This window comes from Nerophis lumbriciformis, linkage group LG30 (assembly GCF_033978685.3).
Source record: "Nerophis lumbriciformis linkage group LG30, RoL_Nlum_v2.1, whole genome shotgun sequence".
Lineage (NCBI taxonomy): Eukaryota > Metazoa > Chordata > Actinopteri > Syngnathiformes > Syngnathidae > Nerophis > Nerophis lumbriciformis.
Genome location: NC_084577.2, coordinates 5,586,035 through 5,611,415, shown reverse-complemented (window position 1 = coordinate 5,611,415; position 25,381 = coordinate 5,586,035). Strand labels below are relative to the sequence as shown.

General features: G+C 40.3%; 1 protein-coding gene across 3 annotated transcripts in view; it reads right to left on the bottom strand.

The window, feature by feature from the left end:
* The window catches only part of alp3 (alkaline phosphatase 3), a 78,232-nt gene that overhangs the window by 24,074 nt on the left and 28,777 nt on the right, over window positions 1-25,381 (bottom strand). For all 3 annotated transcript variants that reach the window (XM_072911956.1, XM_072911955.1, XM_072911957.1), the window contains 2 exons: window positions 1,157-1,329; window positions 946-1,086 (listed from right to left, as the gene is read on the bottom strand). In XM_072911956.1, the coding sequence (XP_072768057.1) occupies window positions 946-1,086; window positions 1,157-1,329 (314 nt within the window). The remainder of the gene's footprint in view (window positions 1-945; window positions 1,087-1,156; window positions 1,330-25,381) is intronic.

The window sequence follows — 25,381 nt, the reverse complement described above, 5'->3', positions numbered from 1 at the left end:
ATCTGTGAAGGCGCCATTAATGCTGAAAGGTACATACAGGTTTTGGAGCAACATATGTTGCCATCCAAGCAACGTTACCATGGACGCCCCTGCTTATTTCAGCAAGACAATGCCAAGCTACGTGTTACATCAACGTGGCTTCATAGTAAAAGAGTGCGAGTACTAGACTGGCCTGCCTGTAGTCCAGACCTGTCTCCCATTGAAAATGTGTGGCGCATTATGAAGCCTAAAATACCACAACGGAGACCCCCGGACTGTTGAACAACTTAAGCTGTACATCAAGCAAGAATGGGAAAGAATTCCACCTGAGAAGCTTAAAAAATGTGTCTCCTCAGTTCCCTAAACGTTTACTGAGTGTTGTTAAAAGGAAAGGCCACGTAACACAGTGGTGAAAATGCCCTTTCCCAACTACTTTGGCACGTGTTGCAGCCATGAAATTCTAAGTTAATTATTTGCAAAAAAAAAATAAAGTTTATGAGTTTGAACATCAAATATGGTGTCTTTGTAGTGCATTCAACTGAATGTGGGTTGAAAAGGATTTGCAAATCATTTTATTCCGTTTATATTTACATCTAACACAACCCAACTCATATGGAAACGGGGTTTGTAGTTATAGTCATTAAATATGACAGAATATCAAAAGTTTTTTTCTAATGGAATTTATCTTTGCAGCCATATACAGCAATATCATTTGTATTTGTACATTCAATCACTGTTTAGTTATTTAATGGGAAACAAAGGTGAGGGTATTTTTTCTTTGCATAATAGTAAGTAGAATATAATGTTTGGGTGCTTTCCATGGTCAGGAAATTATACATTGGATAATATTAAGAGTGTAGAAAAGTGGACTATTCTTTTCGATTCTGAGGAGTCTGATTTGACTCTCAACCTCACAGTTGAATCGTCGGACAATTTTTTATTTTATTTTTTTTCAAAAGTTTTTACCTTGCCAATTTTCATGCTTTGCCATTCACTGATGAGGTCACGCTTGTCTTGTCTTTTACCCATGGATAAGTAGTCTTTCGGGTATTCCGGGTCCTTGGTGCCCCTGGGGGTCATGTACTTTCTCCCACCCCCGATAATCACCTGGAAACACGGACACTCCCTCAGCAAAATATGACATGGCTCATATTGTAGGTCAGCGATGTAATCTCACATCGATGTCTGTGTTGTTGAGCAGCTGAGAGGCGATGTCTGTGCAGCCGTCCCTCTTGGCGGCAGCAGGCATGTCGGCGTCACTGTACCACTTCCTGCTGGCACTGTGGGCGTAGCTGGTGGCTGGGGTGGCATGTTGCACCCGTGTGGTTGTCACGATGCCGACAGACTTGCCTAGGAATATACAGTTCAATATGGTTGAGGTCAGGGCTTACACAGCATTAAAATGTGCACACAAACACTTCCTGTTCATTGCAAAGTAAGCTTCTAAATAAAAGCATGGCATTGTTGACCACAGCAACTAACAAAATGCATTGTGTATTTTTTTTAATATATATATATTACTATCCCCAGGAAGAAAGATTTGCATAAGTACAAAAACTTTTTTTCATCATTGCAGTCGAGATATATTTATTTGTTTATTTTATAGGGACATTGCACTATATACATATATGTATATACATTGCACAGACCAGGTATAGTAACAATTTTTATTAGAGATGTCCGATAATATCGGACTGCCGATATTATCGGCCGATAAATGCTTTAAAATGTAATATCGGAAATTACCGGTATCGGTTTCAAAAAGTAAAATGTATGACTTTTTAAAACGCCACTGTACGGAGTGGTACACGGACGTAGGGAGGAGTACCAAGCGCCAATAAACCTTAAAGGCACTGCCTTTGCGTGCCGGCCCAATCACACAATATCTACGGCTTTTCACACACACAAGTGAATGCAAATCATACTTGGTCAACAGTATACGGCCACTGAGGGTGGCCGTATAAACAACTTTAACACTGTTACAAATATGCGCCACACTGTGAACCCACACCAAACAGGAATGACAAACACATTTCGGGAGAACATCCGCACCGTAACACAACATAAACACAACAGAACTAATACCCAGAACCCCTTGCAGCACTAACTCTTCCGAGACGCTACAATATACACCACCCGCTACCCCCTACCCCACCTCAACCCCGCCTACCTCAACCTACTCATGCTCTCTCAGGGAGAGCATGTTCCAAATTCCAAGCTGCTGTTTTGAGGCATGTTAAAAAAAATAATGCACTTTGTGACTTCAATAATAAATATGGCAGTGCCATGTTGGCATTTTTTTCCATAACTTGAGTTGATTTATTTTGGAAAACCTTGTTACATTGTTTAATGCATCCAGCGGTGCTTCACAACAAAATTAGGCATAATAATGTGTTAATTCCACAACTGTATATATCAGTATCGGTTGATATCGGAATCGGTAATAAAGAGTTGGACAATTTCGGAATATCGGATATCGGCAAAAAAGCCATTATCGGACATCTGTAATTTTCATTGGTTTTCCCCGCAAAGGCAAAGTGACAGCAGGTTGAGATATATTTACTATGATCACTTACTCTTGGGATCCTAAAGGGAACCACTCATAAAAGTGTCATAAATTAGATCGAAGGTCAGGGGCATTCATTGTGACGTGCAGTGATTTCTCCAGATTCTCTGAACCTTTTGATGATATTACAGACCATATATGGTGAAATCCCTAAATTACTTGCAATAGCTGGTTGAGAAATGTTGTTCTTAAACTGTGCCACAATTTGCTCACGCATTTGTTGACAAAGTGGTGACCCTCGCCCCATCCTTGTTTGTGAATGACTGAGCATTTCATGGAAGCTGCTTTTATCATCATCGGCGATCACTCGAAACGAGTATGATTGTCCTCCTGCTGGTGGGTCCTTCAGGAGAACGCTTGTGCGTGGGGAGACTGGTGCACGCTGTCCTTCGCAAAGAGAAGGCCAGAGTCCAGTGGCATGGAGACCAAGACAATTGGGGGCCCACACGACTGCAACAGACTGCAGAGAGTGGCCAGATCAGCTGAGCGCACCATCGGAGGTGTGCTCCCAACCATCTGCAACATCTACACCAGGCGGTGTAGATCCAAGGCCAAAAGGATAGTGAGGGACTCTAGCCACCCAAGCAACTCTTCTCACTGCTGCGGTCAGGCAAGCGCTACCGGAGTCTCATGGCCAACACGGAGAGACTCAGGAGGAGCTTCTATCCCCAAGCCATCAGACTGCTCAACTGCACCGCTGATTAACACTTATCACAATTGCACAAAACTGCACACACAAGAATCACTTTACTTACCACTGTAATTACCGGACTACAATTCTAGGGATGTCCGATAATGGCTTTTTGCCGATATCCGATATTCCGATATTGTCCAACTCTTTAATTACAAATACCGATATCAACCGATACCGATATATACAGTCGTGGAATTAACACGTTATTATGACTAATTTGGACAACCAGGTATGGTGAAGATAAGGTCCTTTTTTTTTTTAAATAAATAAAATAAAATACTATAAATAAATTAAAAACATTTTCTTGAATAAAAAATAAAGTAAAACAATATAAAAACAGTTACATAGAAACTAGTAATGAATGAAAATTTGTAAAATTAACTGTTAAAAGTTAGTACTATTAGTGGACCAGCAGCACGCACAATCATGTGTGCTTACGGACTGTATCCCTTGCAGACTATATTGATATATATTGATATATAATGTAGGAACCAGAATATTAATAACAAAAAGAAACAACCCTTTTGTGTGAATGAGTGTGAATGAATGGGGGAGGGAGGTTTTTTGGGTTGGTGCACTAATTGTAAGTGTATATTGTGTTTTTTATGTTGATTTAAAAAATAAATAAATAAATAATAATAAAAAATAATACCGATAATAAAAAAAACGATACCGATCATTTCCGATATTACATTTTAAAGCATTTATCGGCAGGCCGATATTATCGGACATCTCTATACAATACTGTTCATTCAATGACTGTAAATAATGTAAAAACAAGAGTATAAAGAAGTCATACTGTTCCATTACCTTTGTTCATACTACTGTCACTACTCAACTGCCAAAGAACTGTAGACACCTTAATATTTGTTGCTTCCTATACTGTATATACTGTTATACTATTTGATCTTGATACTGGTACAGTATTTGACTACTGTATTTCTACTTGTACTGATACCTCTACCATAACTACTGTAACTTATTGTGCAACTTATTGTCTTGTAATTAATGTACATCAGAGCTATTCAAATTTTTGTATTTTTGGTATTTAGTGTATTAGATTCTGCAACTAGTGTTTGGATCCCACTGTACACAATATCTGAAGAGCATGGAAAAAAGCATTTCACTGTGGTGTACTCTGCATGTGACGAATAAAACTTGAAACTTGAAACTTGATCTTTGCTGCAGCCTTCTTCCGCCTTTGTGACCGTTGTGGAGCTTTTCTGCAACCATCATCCGCCCACTCCGCCGTTGAGGTCTTTTGCGACGAGGGAGACGCACACACTCCAACGTCACTTCTTCGCTGTGGGGAGCTGTATCCGATGGCAAGGGAAACCCAGAACGACCGGCACCTTATCACAGCTGCAGGAGGCTGCCGGAGCTCCGGTCTGTCGGAGGACCGCCTATGGTGCACCTACCAGCACTGGCTTTTCTCTCAGGGTGTGCTCCCCTAGCCTTTTGTCTTCCCAGACTAACCCACAAGGCAGCGGGGCAGTGGTTGGGTGATGCCAGGGCGTATCCACAATGTGGTTCTGCGCATCACGCCTCTAGGGACCACTGCAGCTCCGAGATCCCCTGCCACGTTTGCCTTGGGCCGCGGGGCCCTAGTTACCGTGTGTGGCCTGACAGGAGTCTTGGTGAAGGAGAGGCTGTGTACTGGCAGGAGAAGACTGACGCTAAGGCTGCTTCTCCGTTCACCACAAGGGCTAGCCAGCGGCAGTGTCTGTAAGCGAGAGGTTAGCAAGCAGGTGGGAAGTAGACATGCAACTTTCCCTCTAACTACTGCACTAGTGCAGTGTTTTTCAACCTTTTTTGAGCCAAGGCACATTTTTTGCGTTGAAAAAACCCGGAGGCACACCAGCAGAAATCATTAAAAAATTAAACTCAGTTGACAGTAAAAAGTCGTCGCAATTGTTGGATATGACTTTAAACCATAACCAAGCATGCATCAATATAGCTCTTGTCTCAAAGTAGGTGTACTGTCACCAGTGTTGGGTTAGTTACTGAAAACCAGTAACTAGTTACAGTTACTAGTTACTTTATTTCAAAAGTAACTCAGTTACTAACTCAGTTACTTACACCAAAAAGTAATGCGTTACTGTGAAAAGTAACTATTTAGTTACTTCTTTTTTTCTTCTTTTTTTTTTAAAGCTCCCATTAATGCCCTTTTTGCCTTCATTTCAGTACTGTTATTGCACTGGAGAATAATACAATCTGTTGATCAACTTGACATGCATTTTTATTTTCCTTTTAACATAATTAATGAAAAACAGTGCAACATAAAAAGGCATTCCTCCTTTCTTTAAACTTGGACCAATGATCATTAATAAAAAAACAAGTTTAAGTGCAACATAAGAAGAAACATCATCTTCCTTGAAACATAGGTAGTGAAATAAAGCCTGACATCTGGAGTGATGCTGCTGTCTTCCACACTTGGAGCCATGGATTGTAGAATCCTTGTTTTCAGTGGCAGGATCATTGACACAGATGGTGAAGTTTCAGTGCTCAGTAGAGATGGAACACTTTTGAGGGGTTTAAGCACCTAGAGGACCTCATCTGCCACTCTCACATCATCATCAGACAGGGTGACATTTGTCTTCAGGGTGTTGTGGGTCAATGCAGAGTATATAGCTGCCTGCTGCTCCAACATATCGTAAGTGGAGTTCCACCTCGTTGGGACATCATGTATGAGCAGGCAGCTTTAGCATTTCTTGCTTTGTCTTAAGCACATGAGCAGCTGTTGTGCTTGGGTGGAAGTAAGAAACCGTCCTGATCCTCCCAAAGAGGCGCTCCATCCTATTGACTGAGATTCCCTTCTGTGATGCCAAATTCACTACATGTGCAAAGCACCTATCTGTGGTCCCAGTCCTGCCTCATTCTCTGTAATTATTTGATTTTTGGCATTATCACGTGTGACTGGGATATCTTTATCTTCCATTCCTCCACTGCTTGTGTCAGTACCTGCGCAAGGTGACTCTCGTAGAGGGGGCGTGTCTTCTCATCTCCCAGTCTGCTGTGATGAAGTGAGCGCTTATAGTTCCCCTGGACGTCCACCCGTCTGTCATGAGCGCAACAGATGATGCTCGGGATAGTTCATCCACAACTTTTTTCTTCTCCTGCTCATAAAGATCTGGCACAATCTTATTGCTGAAGTGGGTGCGCGACGGGATGTCGTAACGTGGTTCAAGCACGTTCAGCATGTGTTTAAAACCCTCGTTTTGCACAACCGAATCTGCACTTATAAACACACCGATTCAATGGCGGGGGCGTTCAAGCTCCTCCGTTATTGCATCAATGGATGCAAGATGGCGCCAGTATGTGCTTTGGCCTGCCGTCTCTCGCTGTCAGCTCTGTTCGTTTTTGTGTTTTTTGCGTCTATTTTCGTCTCTGTCAGCTCACTGCTTGTGTATGACCGCCAAACACTGTTGGATCTTTGCCCCTCTCCCACTGATATGATCAACTTCGACGTTGGTTTTTCGACGTCCCAGTCAGCTTTTTCACCTGGCCGGATTCCTGCCTTCCTTTCCCGCCCCCTGGCTCCTATCCCCCGGCGGAAGCGTCTCCGGCGCCGCGGTAAACGTGGCGGCCAGCTGGTGAAAGTTAGGGCACTCCTGGCCCGGCTTCCCGTGGCTCCCCGAAGGAGGAATGGTGCGGTATCCGGTCTCCTCCTGCACCCACGCTCGCTCGATCCTATCGGCTCCTGGCTGGTTCCTATCGTTGGTTTGGAGGAAGAAGCTTGCCGTCGTCGCTCCTGCTGTCCCCGCCCCCGGAGGCGTGGGGTGGATCACCGCCACCTGCGGGCTGTGTGTCGGGCCCCACCCGGATTAATTGCGGCCTTGGACGTGCTGGCCCCCGCCAGGTTCGGTCTTGTGAACGCAAGATCTTTGACAAACAAAACTTTTATCCTGAAGGATTTCTTCACTTCCCGCGGACTGGACTTCCTCTGTGTGACGGAGACATGGCTGAGAGCCGGTGAGTCCGCCCCTCTTAATGAACTTCTGCCTCCGGAGTGTTCTTACTTTAATTCCCCACGGCCGTCCGGTCGAAAAGGAGGAGGATTAGCAGTCGTTTTTAAAAATGACTTTAAATGCCGTCAGATCCGCCTACAATCCTCCTTTTCAAGCTTCGAACTGTGCATGTTTGAACTGGGTCTTTCTGATGTCGTCCTGTGTGCCGTCATCTATCGACCACCCAAGTACCACAAAGACTTTATAACTGACTTTTCTGAATTTCTGTCTGAAATCCTGACCAAATATGATCGTGTCCTTATTGTGGGTGATTTTAATATTCACACCTGCTGTCCAGATGAGCCGCTTTCCAGGAGCTTCCTGAATATAATCGTCTCATTTAACTTTGTACAGTCTGTGTGTGGTTCTACACATGAACGCGGGCATACACTCGATTTAGTGCTCTCGTATGGTTTGTGTGTTTTTAATTTGGACATTTGCGACGCTGTGTTCTCTGATCACATGCCGATCCTGTTTGATATTGCCACGCAGTGTCCAGTTAAATTGTGCGCACCGCCCCAACGCTCTCGCATGTTTAATTCTTCGTCTCCTGCTCGGTTCTCCTCTATTTTTTCGACTCTTTGTGATGATAATTCTGCAGCATCTGTGTGTCTGAATACTGAAGAGTTGGTTTCTGGGTTCAACTCTATCTGTTTACAAACACTGGACACGTTCGCGCCTTTCAAATGCCGCCGCGCTAAAGCTACGCCTCAGCCCTGGTTGAATGACGTCACTCGGGCTGCCAGGCGCGTATGTAGAAGAGCAGAGAGAAAATGGAAAAAAGACAGGCTGCATGTGTCCTTTGCCATTTTTAAAGAAAGCCTGTTTTCCTTTCAGATGACTGTAAAAGCAGAAATGAATATATATCTATCTCAGATTATATCTTCTAACTGTAACAACCCCAGAGTTCTGTTTAAAACTATTAACACTGTCATTGATGCTCCCAAATCTGCTGGTTTTGATGCTTCTTTTGAATTCTGTGAAAATTGTCTCCATTTTTTCACTGACAAAATTGTGTCAACTAGAGCCAGTCTATCTCAGCCTTCATATGACCCTTCTGTTCCCCTGCATTTCTCTTCTGTTTTCCATCAGTTTGAGCCGGTGTCCTTTTCTTTTTTAAGTGACACAGTTAGTCATATGAAGCCCTCTGGTTCTCCTGCAGATGCCCTCCCACCTCGCCTGTTTAAGGAGGTACTTGCTACTATTGGATCAAGTGTCCTTAACATTATCAATAGTAGCCTCTCTTCTGGAATAGTTCCAGTAGAGTTTAAACATGCAGTGGTACGACCTCTGCTTAAAAAACCCAGCCTCGACCCCTCTCTCCTCTCTAACTTCAGACCTATCTCTAATCTTCCATACATTTCCAAAATATTAGAGAAGGTTGTCTACAGTCAGTTGTTGCCCTTCTTAGAGGATAATGGTATCACTGAGCTGTTCCAGTCCGGTTTTAAAGCCCTCCACAGCACAGAGTCAGCGCTTCTAAAAGTTTTTAACGATATCCTCCTGTCCACTGATTCTGGTAAATATGTTGTCCTGGTGCTTTTAGATCTGTCTGCTGCGTTCGACACCGTCGACCACGCCACCTTAATCACTCGTCTTGAGAACTGTGTGGGCATTAAGGGCGCCGCCCTCAACTGGTTCCGGTCGTACCTAACCGACAGGAGTTTTTGTGTAAAAGTAGACAGTTTTATGTCGTCCACAGCTCCTTTACCACATGGGGTCCCCCAGGGCTCAATCCTTGCCCCAATTTTATTTGCGCTTTACCTTCTCCCCCTTGGTTCTATTTTTAGGAAGTACAGTATTGCATTTCATTTTTATGCCAATGATTGCCAGATTTATTTTCCCATGGCACAAAATAACACGGTTCAACGTCTTATTGACTGCCTGCACGACATCAAAGTCTGGCTTTCAGCTAACTTCCTGAGCCTAAATGAAGACAAAACAGAAGTTATGTTGTTCGGTCCAAGTCGCTCTCCCTCCCCCAACGTTGACCTCGGCACTCTGACCCCGTATCTCAGCGACTCTGTCACAAACCTGGGGGTAAAGTTTGACTCAGATTTTAAATTCGAAAAACAAATCAGCAGCGTCGTTCAAAAAAGCTTTTATCAATTACGCCAAATAGCGAAAGTGAAACCGTTTCTATCAAGACATGATCTTGAGAAATTAATCCACGCTTTTATCTCGACTCGTCTTGATTACTGTAATGCCCTGTATGTAGGCATTAGCCAGGCCTCCCTTGCCCGCCTGCAGCTCGTGCAGAACTCTGCTGCTCGTCTGCTAACACAGACCCGCAGACGTGAGCACATCACCCCTATTTTAGCGTCCCTTCACTGGCTCCCTGTGCGTTACCGAATACATTTTAAACTCCTTTTATTTGTTTTTAAATGTCTAAACAACCTCGCGCCAACCTATCTCTCCGACCTCCTTAAACCTTACTGCCCCACCCGATCCTTAAGATCAGCCGATCAGCTGCTGTTGACGGTCCCTGACACAAGGCTGAAGCTTAGAGGTGACAGAGCTTTCGCCATTGCTGCTCCCAAGCTCTGGAACGACCTACCCCTGAGTGTTAGACAAGCCTCCTCTCTTCCTGTTTTTAAATCTCTCTTAAAAACATACTTTTATTCCATGGCTTTTAACACTGAGTGATATCCATCTTGCAATGGCGCCCCATAATACACCTGCTGTGATCCTGTTTTTATGTTTTTATGTTTTTATTAATTCTATTTTAATTATTTATTTTTTATCGTGTTCTGTTTGTGTTGTGTTGTGTTTGCTCGGTACTCGTTTTATCTTTTAACCTGCTCATTGTACAGCACTTTGGCTACCCCTGTGGTAAATTTTAAATGTGCTTTATAAATAAAGTTGATTTGATTTGATTTGATTTATTGCGCTCGCCATGACCACGCTGTGTGTGGACTGAACGTGCCAACAACTTTTTTTTTTTTGTTTCATATATCAAACCGCGGATCAAACCTCCCCTCTCCACATCCACACACACATAGACCGCGCCTCTTTTCTTCTCTCCGGCTTGTGACAGAGGAAGATTCAGAAGAACGCGACACCGCAGCGCTTCTGTTTCTAGCCGATACTACATCAAAAGTAACGTAAAATAACGCAGTAACGCATCATGTAGTAACGGTAACTAAATTACTGAATAAAAAAAAATAACGCGTTAGATTACTAGTTACCGCCGAAACTAACGGCGTTACAGTAACGCGTTACTTTGTAGTCCCAACACTGACTGTCACCACCTGTCACATCACGCAGTGACTTATTTTGAGTTTTTTGCTGTTTTCCTCTGTGTAGTGTTTTAGTTCTTGTTTTGCGCACCTATTTTGGTGACTTTTTCCTCTTTTTTTGGTGTTTTCCTATAGCAGTCTCATGTCTTCCTTTGAGCGCTATTTCCCGCATCTACAAACGTTTGTACTTTGTTTTAGCAATCAAGAATATTTCGGTTGTTTTTATCCTTCTTTGTGGGGACATTGTTGATTGTCATGTCATGTTCGGATGTACATTGTTGACGCCGTCTTTGCTCCACAGTAAGTCTTTGCTGTCGTCCAGCATTCTGTTTTTGTTTACTTTGTCGCCAGTTCAGTTTTAGTTTTGTTCTGCATAGCCTTCCCTAACTGCCTTTTCTTAAGGGCACTCACCTTTTGTTTATTTTTGGTTTAAGCATTAGACACCTTTTCACCTGCACACTGCCTCCTGCTGTTTCCGACATCTACAAAGCAATTAGCTACCGGCTGCCACCTACTGATATGGAAGAGTATAACACGGTTACTCTGCCGAGCTCTAAATAGCACTGACCTCTCAACAACAACACATAATTTGCAGACTATAATTACTGGTTTGCAAAAAATATTTTTAACCCAAATAGGTGAAATTAGATAATCTTCCACGGCACACCAGACTGTATCTCACGACATGCCGCGGCACAATGGTTGAAAAACACTGCACTAGACACATCACAACACCCTGTAGGTTGGGGCCGCACACACACTGCTTTTATACCCAATCATGGCACCCACCGGTTCCCAATTACAAACCCCGTTTCCATATGAGTAGGGAAATTGTGTTAGATGTAAATATAAACGGAATACAATGATTTGCAAATCATTTTCAACCCATATTCAGTTGAATATGCTACAAAGACAACATATTTGATGTTCAAACTGAAAGGATGGGGCGAGGTACACCCCTTTGTCCACAACTGCGTGAACAAATAGTCAAACAGTTTAAGAACAACGTTTCTCAAAGTGCAATTGCAAGAAATTTAGGGATTTCAACATCTACAGTCCATAATATCATCAAAAGGTTCAGAGAATCTGGAGAAATCACTCCACGTAAGCGGCTTGGCCGGAAACCAACATTGAATGACCATGACCTTTGATCCCTCAGACGGCACTGTATCAAAAACCGAACACATGGGCTCAGGAACACTTCAGAAAACCACTGTCACTAAATACAGTTGGTCGCTACATCTGTAAGTGCAAGTTAAAGCTCTACTATGCAAAGCGAAAGCCATTTATCAACAACATCCAGAAACGCCGCCGGCTTCTCTGGGCCCGAGATCATCTAAAATGGACTCATGCAAAGTGGAAAAGTGTTCTGTGGTCTGACGAGTCCACATTTCAAATTGTTTTTGGAAATATTCGACATCGTGTCATCCGGACCAAAGGGGAAGCAAACCATCTAGACTGTTGACGCAAAAATCAAAAGCCAGCATCTGTGATGGTATGGGGGTGCATTAGTGGCCAAGACATGGGTAACATACACATCTGTGAAGACACCATTAATGCTGAAAGGCACATACAGGTTTTGGAACAACATGTGTTGCCATCTAAGCGTCTTTTTCATGCTTATTTCAGCAAGACAATGCCAAGCCACATTCAGCACGTGTTTCAACAGCGTGGCTTCGTAAAAAAAGAGTGCGGTTACTTTCCTGGTCCGCCTGCAGTCCAGACCTGTCTTCCATTGAAAATGTGTGGCACATTATGAAGCGTAAAATAGGACAGCGGAGACCCCGGACTGTTGAACGACTGAAGCTCTACATAAAACAAGAATGGGAAATAATTCCACTTTCAAAGCTTCAACAATTAGTTTCCTCAGTTGCCAATCGTTTATTGAGTGTTGTTAAAAGATGTTGGCATGTGTTGCAGCCATGAAATTCTAAGTTAATTATTATTTACAAAAAAAAAATTAAGTTTATGAGTTTGAACATCAAATATCTTGTCTTTGTAGTGCATTCAATTGAATATGGGTTGAAAAGGATTTGCAAATCATTGTATTCCGTTTATATTTACATCCAACACAATTTCCCAACTCATATGGAAACGGGGTTTGTAGTTTGTTCACCTGTGGGATGTTCCAAATAAGTGTTCGATGATATATTATTTGCATTTTAATGGCAGTTTAACTCATTTACGCTCATCAAAGCTCTGAGATTTATGCTCATGGTTTTCTGGCGCTGTCTGGTGTTTAAGAGTTGCAACTACACCAAAACAATATTTTCTTGTTTTTCAATCGGCAATAAAGGGATTCATTTGGTTTTCATGGAAAAAAATCACGGTAACATACCAGGATTACAGTCTGTCAAAAAATAGTAGTTATAGAGTGAGTCAATGGGGCCGAATTGTTTTTAAAGAAAGTGTGTATACATTATGTTTATATACCCAATTCTAACAACATTGCAATCAAAAACACAATGCAATTCAATCTAAAAAAAACTTGTGAAAACCTCCCTGTTTAAGTTTCAGACGGCTGAACAGTATATTACATAAGTAACATATGTAATGTCCGGTTTGCACAAGGGTAAAATTAGCACAACAGCTCAGTTAGATACGAGCAGAAGTGTCAAAAGTGTGGGGGCCATTTGCGACTCGCAGCTCAAATTTTTTTGGCCCTCATCAAAAAAGCATTTAACAAAAAACATTAAACATGTGAGACAAAAGAGCAACAAGATGTAATGTAATTAGACCAAAAGAGAAAAGTTGATACCACAGTAATAAATAATAATATGCTTTGTCATTTGTAACGCAAAGTTGTGCCTTAAAATATGTGTCTGTTTTTACCTTTTTTTTTTACAAAATGCTTAGACTTTTCAGTGCGTCTGTTGAAGTACTAATGTGACAAAACAATTTGCAAATGCGTATCTCAATCTCTCAGATTTGTATCCGTGTAAAAAGAAAGTGTCTGTGTTCAACTCCTTTGACTACACTTCTACCGTGGCAGATCTGTGTGTGCATGTGGTGCAAAATAACAACCAAAAATAACAACGTCACAAAAATATCAACAGAAATACTGTACAAATAATTATTATAACAAAGTTTATGGTGTGTGAAACTTTTCACCAACCAGTTCGTTTCAGCATCCCTTCACTGGCTCCAAGTTTATTTCAGCATTCATTTTAAAATGTTATTGTTTGTTGGATTAGCGCCACAATATGTTGCAGGCCTTTTAAAAATATGCGCCCCCACGAGGTTTCTGAGGTCAGCTGATCAATTTCTTCTCGTCATCCCAAAAACCCAGTTAAAATCCAGAGGGGATCGTGCATTTTCTGTGACTCCAAAACTTTGGAACGATCTCCCTCTTTAATCAATTTTTAAATCACGTCTTACAACATATTTTTACTCTTTGGCTATTAAACCAGCATGAGAATTGTGTGATTTTAGTCTATTTTCTTTTCTTTTATGTATTTTATATATTTGTCTGTTTAGTTAAGTGTGTTTTTAAAATTGACTGTTCTCAGTTTTTTCCTGCTTATAAATTTGTGTTTTAACTCCTTTGCAGCACTTTGTGAAACTTTTATTCATTTTTGAAATGTGCATTAAAGTGGATTGGATTCATCGATTTGTGGACATGAAATAAAGTCCCATTTAACCCTTTTTTCACTAAGTAGACCACATTAGTTCAGGTCCAGATTAAAAACCACTGTATTTAAAGTTCTCAAATTTGGAGAAATTATCCCACTGAAAAAAAAAACACAGAATTTTCCATGGGATGCATGTTCAGCAGTTTATAACTGGAATGAGTGATACTAAAATAATAGCACCAGTCACTGCATGGAAGTAGACATGTAATTGATCAGGTTATTACGGATACAATAATATATTTAACGTATAGAACAGAAAAATTGCCTTGTCAACAATTTAAAACAATGTTATTGTTTTTTGATCATATTGTGCACTACAGTAGTAACAAAATTATTAAATTATCATAACATTTCAAGTAGGGTTGTACGGTATACCGGTATTAGTATAATACCGCGATACTAATGAATTGTATTCGGTACTATACCGCCTCTGAAAAGTACCGGTCGCCCACGCCCTCGCTCCCCCGTCGTCGTCACGTCGTGTCATCGCTGGTTTAGGGGCAGACGAGCATGTTCGGCAGCGCACAATCACGGAGTACTTACAAGTAGACACAGTGTGTAGACAGAAAAGGGAGAACGGACGCATTTTGGCTTAAAAACTAACGATAAAGGTGAAGTTAAAACACTGAAACTCCCTCAGGAAGAGGTGCTTTAAGACATGGTTAGCTAGCTAGCTAGAGGCTAACATCCAGCCCCAGTCGGCAGTGTTTTAGCTACTTCTAAATCACTAATCCTCGCCTCCATGGCAACAAATAAAGTACGTTTCTTACAAGCATCAACCCTGCAGATTGAGGAATAGCTAAACATGCTTCACTACACACCGTAGCTCACCGGCGTCAAAATGTAAACAAATGCCATTGGTGGATCTACACCCAACATCCACTGTAATGATACCAAGTACAATAGCGTATCTATCAATCAATCAATTCCTTTATTGTCATTGTCATAATAACACTTAAGTCATACATGTCAACGAGATTTTGTTTGAGCTTTGTCCAGCGGCATAGAAACTGCATTGATGTGCAGGTTGGCAATAGTTTACATTTTAAGCATTGTCAGGAAGATCGCGATAAGAGGGACGTGGGGGTGGGAACAGTCAGATGTCTGATGGGTGTTACGTTGATGTTGCAGCAATGCAATGTCCAGAGCACAATTATTGAGGTGGTGAAGAGTGAGGTAATAAGATGGTCCGGGGCAGCAAAGGGGCAGGATGTTCATTTAGCGGTCTCACAGCCTGGGGATACAGACTGTGAGACATTCTGGTGGTCCTGGCGCGAATCGATCTATACCTCCTTCCAGAGGGTAGCAGGTTGAAGAGGCCATGTGCTGGGTGGTATCTGTCCTTCAGGATGTTGTGTACTCGCCTTAGGCAGCGAGTTGTGTACATGGCACTCATCTCTGGGAGTATCGTCCTTGTCATTTTCCCCGCCGCTTTAACCACTCGCTGGAGGGCCTGTTGGTTCGCTTTAGTGCAGCTAGCAAACCACACTAAAAATCCGTAAGTGAGGACACTGCTGATGGCACAGTTGTAAAAGTTTACCATTGATTTCTGCGGAATGTTTGCGCATTTTAGTTTCCTCAAAAGAAAAAGACGTTGTTGGGCCTTTCCGACTGTAGAAGCAGTGTTTATGTCCCAGCATAGATCTTCTGTTACGTTCACCCCTAAGAATTTGAAATGCTTGACCCTTTCTACGAGATTGTTATTAATTAAAAGTGGAGGGTGTTTGTTCTGCCCTTTCCTTATTTGGTTTTGTTAGTGTTAAGAACCAAGTTATTGCTAGCACACCATGAAGCCAGCTGTTGGACCTCTGCATTGTATGCTGTCTCATCATTATTACTGATGAGCCCAAGCACCGTGGTGTCGTCTGCATATTTGACAGTGAGATTGGATGTTGAAGAGGCTATGCAGTCATGTGTGAAGAGGGTGAAGAGCGCAGGGCTTAGCACACAACCCTGTGGGGCACCGGTGTTGATGGTCTAGTCCAGGGGTGCTCATTACGTCGATTGCGATCTACCGGTCGATCTCGGAGGGTGTGTCAGTCGATCACCAGCCAGGCATTAAAAAAATAGTCCTAAAAATGAGCGATCATAAATCTTCACTATGACGTCACTTTCGTCACTTGATTGACATTCACGGCACCCGAGGGTCTTCTGAGATGACGCTGGCTGCTGCCAGCTCATTAAAATTACCGACTGGAAGGCGAGAAACACTTTATTTCAACAGACTCTGGCGCCGTACCTGTCGTCAAAACTCCAAAGACCGACTGCACAGTTGCACAATAAAAGCTCTGCTTCATCCTGCCTGCGCTACCAAAATAAGAGTCTCAGAAAGCTGGCGTGCACAAGCTAGCAAGCTACGGAGTTTGCCGACAATGTATTTCTTGTAAAGTGTATACAAAGGAGTACGGAAGCTGGACAAATAAGATGCCAAAAACCAACCACTTTCATGTGGTATTGGACAGAAAGGAGGACTTTTTTTCTCCTCCATTCGAAAATGCGGACGTTATCATCACCACTGTCTGATTCCAATCAATGCAAGTCATCAGAATCAGGTAATACACCAACTTATACTGTATTCTTGTCTTCATGAAAGAAAGGAATCTATATATGTTAAACATGCTTGTATTATCTTTAACCACCTTTAACTTGTTAACAATATTAACTATATGCGTTAAACATGCTTGTATTATCTTTAACCACCTTTAAGTTGTTAACAATATTAACTATATGTATTAAACATACTTGTATTATCATTAAACACCTTTAATGTATTAACAATATTAACTATATGTGTTAAACATGCTTGCATTATCATTAAACACCTTTAACTTGTTAACAAAAACATATATTTCATAAATAAGTAAATATAAATTATATATATGAATGAGGTAGATCCCCACGACTTGATCAATTGAAAAGTAGCTCGCCTGCAGAAAAAGTGTGAGCACCCCTGGTCTAGTCAATACTACTATGATTACGTCGATATTTTTTGGCATCACAACATCTTCTTTCGTTTTTTTTTATCTATATTATGTTTATAAACTCAGGAAATATGTCCCTGGACACATGAGGACTTTGAATATGACCAATGTATGAACCTGTAACTACTTGGTATCGAATTGATACCCAAATTTGTGGTATCATCCAAAACTAATGTAAAGTATCAAACAACCGAAGAATAAGTGTGTCATGATCCGTGGCCCGAATCATGTTTTTGTTATATTCTGTTAGTTTTGGACTCCCTTAGTTCCTGTTTTTGTGGACCCTTGTTTTTTTTTAGTTACCGTGGGTGCTTATTGTTTCCAGCTGTCTCTGATTGGTGCTCGGGACGCTCACCTGTTTTCCGAGCACTAATCAGAGGGACTATTTAAGCCTGCCTTTGCCGGTCAGTCGGCCTAGCTTCGAGTGCGATCGGCACATTTTTCCTCTTGCTTGTTTTCAGTTTTTGGTACTTGTTTGACTTTCGACAAATAAACCCTGTTCCTACCCAGGCCCGGCCCTAACCAATCTGGCGCCCTAGGCAAGATTTTAGGTGGCGCCCCCCCACATCGGCAGTGAAGTGTATATACTCACAAGAAACTGAATAGCTTTGTCTTTGACCTTTTTTTTTTTACATACAACTATACCTAATATATAAAGGGATGGAAAAGTGACTATTACCTGCAGGGCAAACATTAGCTAACCAGAAGGCAATAACAATGTAAACAAAAAACACCTGCTTAAAAGATCTAATACAAATGTCCCTGAGGAATGTAAGGTGGGAGTACTGTAATTACCTAACGTTACATTATTATTTTCCATAACAATTTAGCCCCCTCCACAATATTAACCCGACGTTAAAACAGAACTAGCTATTTATTGATTAGCAATTGCCGAATCATGTAACATTAGCTTAATGCTAAAAAGCCAGCTACTATCACATTCTGTAACAGACAAATAATTTCATGTAGGCTAACGTTACCTACCTGCTACCTCTGTCTTTTCTCGTTTCTCCTCCTCTTCTTTTCTCTTTTTTCTTCCCTGGGCACCTGACAGTTTTGGCCGTTTTGACATCTTGTGTTGATTTTTTGATGTGGTGACGTCCAAAACGAGTCATGATACGGGAAGGGAGGGGGCGCACCGTGCGGGGGGAGGGGGGGGGGGGGGGGGGGGGGGGGGGCGTAATGTTGTAACAAATAATATTTCTAATAAATAGGCTTTACTTTGCATTTTAATTAACGTGGGATTATTTTTTGTATTTAGAAATCATAGTAACAACTTTTTTTTTCTTTTTTTTTTTCTCCAACATTTGTGGCACTGGCGTGGCGCCCCCTGATGGACGGCGCCCTTAGCATTTGCCTATACGGCCTATGCCACGGGCCGGCCCTGTTCCTACCTGCACGTCCTGTCCGGAGTGTTCCGTCTGCATCCCCCCCCCCACTACGTGACAAAGTGATTATTACATATTAACAGAAGTGTAGACAGAACATGTTAAAAGAGAAAGTAAGCAGATATTAACAGCAAATGAACAAGTAGATTAATAATTAATTTTCTACCACTTGTCCTTAATAATTTTGACAAATTAATAGAATGGAAAATGACACAATACGTTACTGCATACGTCAGCAGACTAAATTAGGAGCCTTTGTTTGTTTACTTACTAATAAATGACAAGTTGTCTAGTATGTTCACTATTTTATTTAAGGACAAACTTGCAATAAGAAACATATGTTTAATGTACCCTAAGATTTTTTGTTACAATAAAGCCAATAATGCAATTTTTTATGGTCCCCTTTATTAAGAAAAGTACCGAAAAGTATCAAAATAATTTTGGTACCGATACCGGTACCAAAATGTTGGTTTCGGGACAACACTAATTTCAAGTAAAAAGTACATGTCTGGTATCGACCGTCAGTATCGGCCACCATTGGATTCGGAAGTTAACATCAGCCTCGTTAACATCACTGGCTGCTAGGTGGTCAGTATAGGAAAATAAAAGTGAAGCGGTTATGTTTTGCTCTTTGTTTCAACGGCATGACCGAGAGGTGCTCAATGTAGGACAACATACAGAAATGCACATTAGCTAAATCTGCAAAGGTGCTACGGAAAAAGGTAGTTAGCCAGCAAAATGTCATGTAGCTCTGAAGTGCAAATACAAAAAAACTCCAAGGTGAGTTACAATTCGAATCCAAAAAACTCAGGTTCTAGGAGTGGCACCAACAGCGTACGCAACAAAGATGCAACGATGCGGCAAATAGCTGAGATTTCCAAGCTGCATTAGAAAACCCTAATTGCCAGTAAGTCCCAGCTGTGCACAAAGCACTCACCGCCTTGAGTAAAGGCGCCGCCTACGGTGCACAGCAAGAACAGGGCAAACCAAAAAAAATACAACACAGCAACTATAATAAGTTCCGCTGTCAAGTGGAAAAAAAATTTTAGACAGAGAGAAATCTCAACACAGATACACAAATCGCGACCCAGACAGTACATTTTTTTTACAAAGACACAAATCCCAACACAGAGATTTTTTTTTTTTACAAAGACACAAATCCAAGCACAGACACACAAATCTGAGCACAGAGATTTATTTTTTTACACACAGAAAAATCTCATCACAGACACAAATCAAGACACCATTTTTTATTTTACGCAGACACAAATCTACACACAGACACAAAAATTGCAACAAAGACAGATTTTTTTTTTTTTTGGACGCACAGAGAAATCTTAACACAGACACACAAATTGCGACACAGACGGATTTTTTTTTTTTTTTTACAAAGACACATATCTGAGCACAGCCATACAAATCGGACAGCACAGAAAAATCTCAACACAGACAAACCCCGACACACATTTTTTTTTTTTTTTTTACACAGACACAAATCTAAACACAGACACACAAATCGCGACACACATTTTTTTTTTTTTTTTACAAAGACAAATCTAAGCACTGACACACAAATCGGACCACAGACAGAGATTTTTTTTTTTTTTACACAGAAAAATCTAATCACAGACACAAATCAAGACACCTTTTTTTTTTTACACAGACACAAACTTACACAGAGACACACAAATCGCAACACAGACAGACAGATTTTATTTTTTTACGCACGGAGAAATCTAAGCACAGACACACAAATCGGACAGCAGACAGAGATTTTTTTTTTTACACAGAAAAATCTTAACAGACAAACCACGACACAGATTTTTTTTTTTTTTTTACACAGACACAAATCTAAACAGACACAGAAATCGCGACACAGATTTTTTTTTTTTTTTTGCAAAGACACAAATCCAAACACAGACACACAAATCGCGACACAGATTTTTTTTTTTTTTACAAAGACAAATCTAAGCACGGACACACAAATCGGACCACAGACAGAGATTTTTTTTTTACACAGAAAAATCTAATCACAGACACAAATGACAACACCTTTTTTTTTTACACACACACAAATCTACACAAAGACACACAAATCGCAACACAGACAGACAGATTTTTTTTTTTACGCAGAGAGAAATCTCAACACAGACACAAATTGCGACACGGACCTATTTGTTTTATTTTATTTTTTACAAAGACACAAATCTAAGCACAGACACACATATCGGACCACAGAGAGATTTTTTTTTTTGCACACAGAAAAATCTCATCACAGACACAAATCAAGACACCATTTTTTATTTTACGCAGACACAAATCTACACACAGACACAAAAATTGCAACAAAGACAGATTTTTTTTTTTTTTGGACGCACAGAGAAATCTTAACACAGACACACAAATTGCGACACAGACGGATTTTTTTTTTTTTTTACAAAGACACATATCTGAGCACAGCCATACAAATCGGACAACACAGAAAAATCTCAACACAGACAAACCCCGACACACATTTTTTTTTTTTTTTTTACACAGACACAAATCTAAACACAGACACACAAATCGCGACACACATTTTTTTTTTTTTTACAAAGACAAATCTAAGCACTGACACACAAATCGGACCACAGACAGAGATTTTTTTTTTTTTACACACAGAAAAATCTAATCACAGACACAAATCAAGACACCTTTTTTTTTTTTACACAGACACAAACTTACACAGAGACACACAAATCGCAACACAGACAGACAGATTTTATTTTTTTACGCACGGAGAAATCCAAGCACAGACACACAAATCGGACAGCAGACAGATTTTTTTTTTTACACAGAAAAATCTTAACAGACAAACCACGACACAGATTTTTTTTTTTTTTTTTACACAGACACAAATCTAAACAGACACAGAAATCGCGACACAGATTTTTTATTTTTTTTTTGCAAAGACACAAATCTAAACACAGACACACAAATCGCGACACACATTTTTTTTTTTTTTTTACAAAGACAAATCTAAGCACTGACACACAAATCGGACCACAGACAGAGATTTTTTTTTTTTTACACACAGAAAAATCTAATCACAGACACAAATCAAGACACCTTTTTTTTTTTACACAGACACAAACTTACACAGAGACACACAAATCGCAACACAGACAGACAGATTTTATTTTTTTACGCACGGAGAAATCCAAGCACAGACACAAATCGGACAGCAGACAGAGATTTTTTTTTTTACACAGAAAAATCTTAACAGACAAACCACGACACAGATTTTTTTTTTTTTTTTTACACAGACACAAATCTAAACAGACACAGAAATCGCGACACAGATTTTTTTTTTTTTTTTTGCAAAGACACAAATCTAAACACAGACACACAAATCGCGACACAGATTTTTTTTTTTTTTACAAAGACAAATCTAAGCACGGACACACAAATCGGACCACAGACAGAGATTTTTTTTTTACACAGAAAAATCTAATCACAGACACAAATGACAACACCTTTTTTTTTTTACACACACACAAATCTACACAGAGACACACAAATCGCAACACAGACAGACAGATTTTTTTTTTTTACGCAGAGAGAAATCTCAACACAGACACAAATTGCGACACGGACCTATTTGTTTTATTTTATTTTTTACAAAGACACAAATCCAAGCACAGACACACAAATCTGAGCACAGAGATTTATTTTTTTACACACAGAAAAATCTCATCACAGACACAAATCAAGACACCATTTTTTATTTTACGCAGACACAAATCTACACACAGACACAAAAATTGCAACAAAGACAGATTTTTTTTTTTTTTGGACGCACAGAGAAATCTTAACACAGACACACAAATTGCGACACAGACGGATTTTTTTTTTTTTTTTACAAAGACACATATCTGAGCACAGCCATACAAATCGGACAGCACAGAAAAATCTCAACACAGACAAACCCCGACACACATTTTTTTTTTTTTTTTTTTACACAGACACAAATCTAAACACAGACACACAAATCGCGACACACATTTTTTTTTTTTTTTACAAAGACAAATCTAAGCACTGACACACAAATCGGACCACAGACAGAGATTTTTTTTTTTTTTACACACAGAAAAATCTAATCACAGACACAAATCAAGACACCTTTTTTTTTTTACACAGACACAAACTTACACAGAGACACACAAATCGCAACACAGACAGACAGATTTTATTTTTTTACGCACGGAGAAATCTAAGCACAGACACACAAATCGGACAGCAGACAGAGATTTTTTTTTTTACACAGAAAAATCTTAACAGACAAACCACGACACAGATTTTTTTTTTTTTTTTTACACAGACACAAATCTAAACAGACACAGAAATCGCGACACAGATTTTTTTTTTTTTTTTTGCAAAGACACAAATCTAAACACAGACACACAAATCGCGACACAGATTTTTTTTTTTTTACAAAGACAAATCTAAGCACGGACACACAAATCGGACCACAGACAGAGATTTTTTTTTTTACACAGAAAAATCTAATCACAGACACAAATGACAACACCTTTTTTTTTTTACACACACACAAATCTACACAGAGACACACAAATCGCAACACAGACAGACAGATTTTTTTTTTTACGCAGAGAGAAATCTCAACACAGACACAAATTGCGACACGGACCTATTTGTTTTATTTTATTTTTTACAAAGACACAAATCTAAGCACAGACACACATATCGGACCACAGACAGAGATTTTTTTTTTTGCACACAGAAAAATCTCAACACAAACAAACAAATCACAACACAGATTAATTTATTTTACACAGACACAAATCTAACCACAGACACACAAGTCTCAACACAGACAGACAGATTGCATTTCTTTTTTTTTACACACAGAGAAATACCAACACAGACACACAAATTGCGACAAGAAAGACAGATATTATTTTTACAAATTGGAACATGGACACACAGATCTGATTACACACACACATACAGATTGAATTACACATTTATAAATGGTTTTGCTGTAATGATACATCCATAGCTTGCAGCCCTTGATGGAAAAAGTTATATATAAAACGAGAATAAACATTTTTTAAATGTATGCACAGATGGAGAAAATCATGTCCAAGGGGCGTTGACATAAACGTCCTCCACTGTGTGTCCTGAACCAGTCAATGTACAAAACCCAAAACCAGTGAATTAGCACGTTGTGTAAGTTGTAAATAAAAACAGAATACAATGATTTGCAAATCATTTTCAACTTATATTCACTTGAATAAACTGTAAAGACAAGATATTTAATGTTCGAACAGCAACACATCGCAAAAAAGTTGGCAAAGGGGCATTTTTACCACTGTGTTACATGGCCTTTCCTTTTAACAACACTCAGTAAACATTTGGGAACTGAGGAGACACATTTTTTAAGCTTTTCAAGTGGAATTCTTTCCCATTCTTGCTTGATGTACAGCTTAAGTTGTTCAACAGTCCGGGGTCTCCGTTGTGGTATTTTAGGGTTCATATTGCACCACACATTTTCAATGGGAGACAGGTCTGGACTACAGGCAGGCCAGTCTAGTACCCGCACTCTTTTACTATGGCATTGTCTTGCTGAACACAGAGCTTGGATGGCAACATAAGTTGCTCCAAAACCTGTATGTATCTTTCAGCATTATTGGTGCCTTCACAGATGTGTAAGTTACCCATGTCTTGGGCACTAATACACCCCCATACCATCACACATGCTGGCTTTTACACTTTGTGCCTATAACAATCCGAATGGTTCTTTTCCTCTTTGGTCCGGAGGACACGACGTCCACAGTTTCCAAAAACCATTGGAAATGTGGACTCATCAGACCACAGAACACTTTTCCACTTTGCATCAGTCTATATTAGATGAGCTTGGGCCCAGCGAAGCCAGCAGCGTTTCTGGGTGTTGTTGATAAATGGTTTTCGCTTTGCATAGTAGAGTTTTACTTGCACTTACAGATGTAGCGACCAACTGCAGTTACTGACAGTGGTTTTCTGAAGTGTTTCTAAGCCCACGTGGTGATATCCTTTACACACTGATGTCTGTTTTTGATGCAGCATCGCCCGAGGGATCCAAGGTCCGTAATATCATCGCTTACGTGCAGTGATTTCTCCGGATTCTCTGAACCTTTTGATGATATTGCGGAAAATAGATGGTGAAATCCCTCAATTCCTTGCAATAGCTGGTTGAGAAATGTTGTTCTTAAACTGTTGGACAATTTGCTCACGCATTTGTTCACAAAGTGGTGACCCTCGCCCCGTCCTTGTTTGTAAAGGACTGAGCATTTCATGGAAGCTGCTTTTATACCCAATCATGGCACCCACCTGTTCCCAATTAGCCTGTTCACCTGTGGGATGTTCCAAATAAGTGTTTGATGAGCATTCCTCAACTTTCTCAGTCTTTTTTGCTACTTGTGCCAGCTTTTTTGAAACATGTTGCAGGCATCAAAATAACAGCGTTTTCCAGTTTGAACGTTAAGTATCTTGTTTTTGAAGTCTGTTCAATTGAATATAGGATGAAAAGGTTTTGCAAATCATTGTATTTATTTACGACTTACACAACGTGCCAACTTCACTGGTTTTGGGGTTTGTATAATTAGGATTATTTTCTGGTCAAAAACAAGGAAAGATAATATTTGAACACGTTAAAACTTGGTGTCATGGGCCTTGACCCACTTGGTCCAGAGGTCTGTGTGTGTGTGTGTGTGTGTGTGTGTGTGTGTGTGTGTGTGTGTGTGTGTGTGTGTGTGTGTGTGTGTGTGTGTGTGTGTGTGTGTGGGTCATAAGATATTTATGGCTGCTGATAACATGGTAACATGATAAGACTCAGGGTGCTTCTTTAGTATGA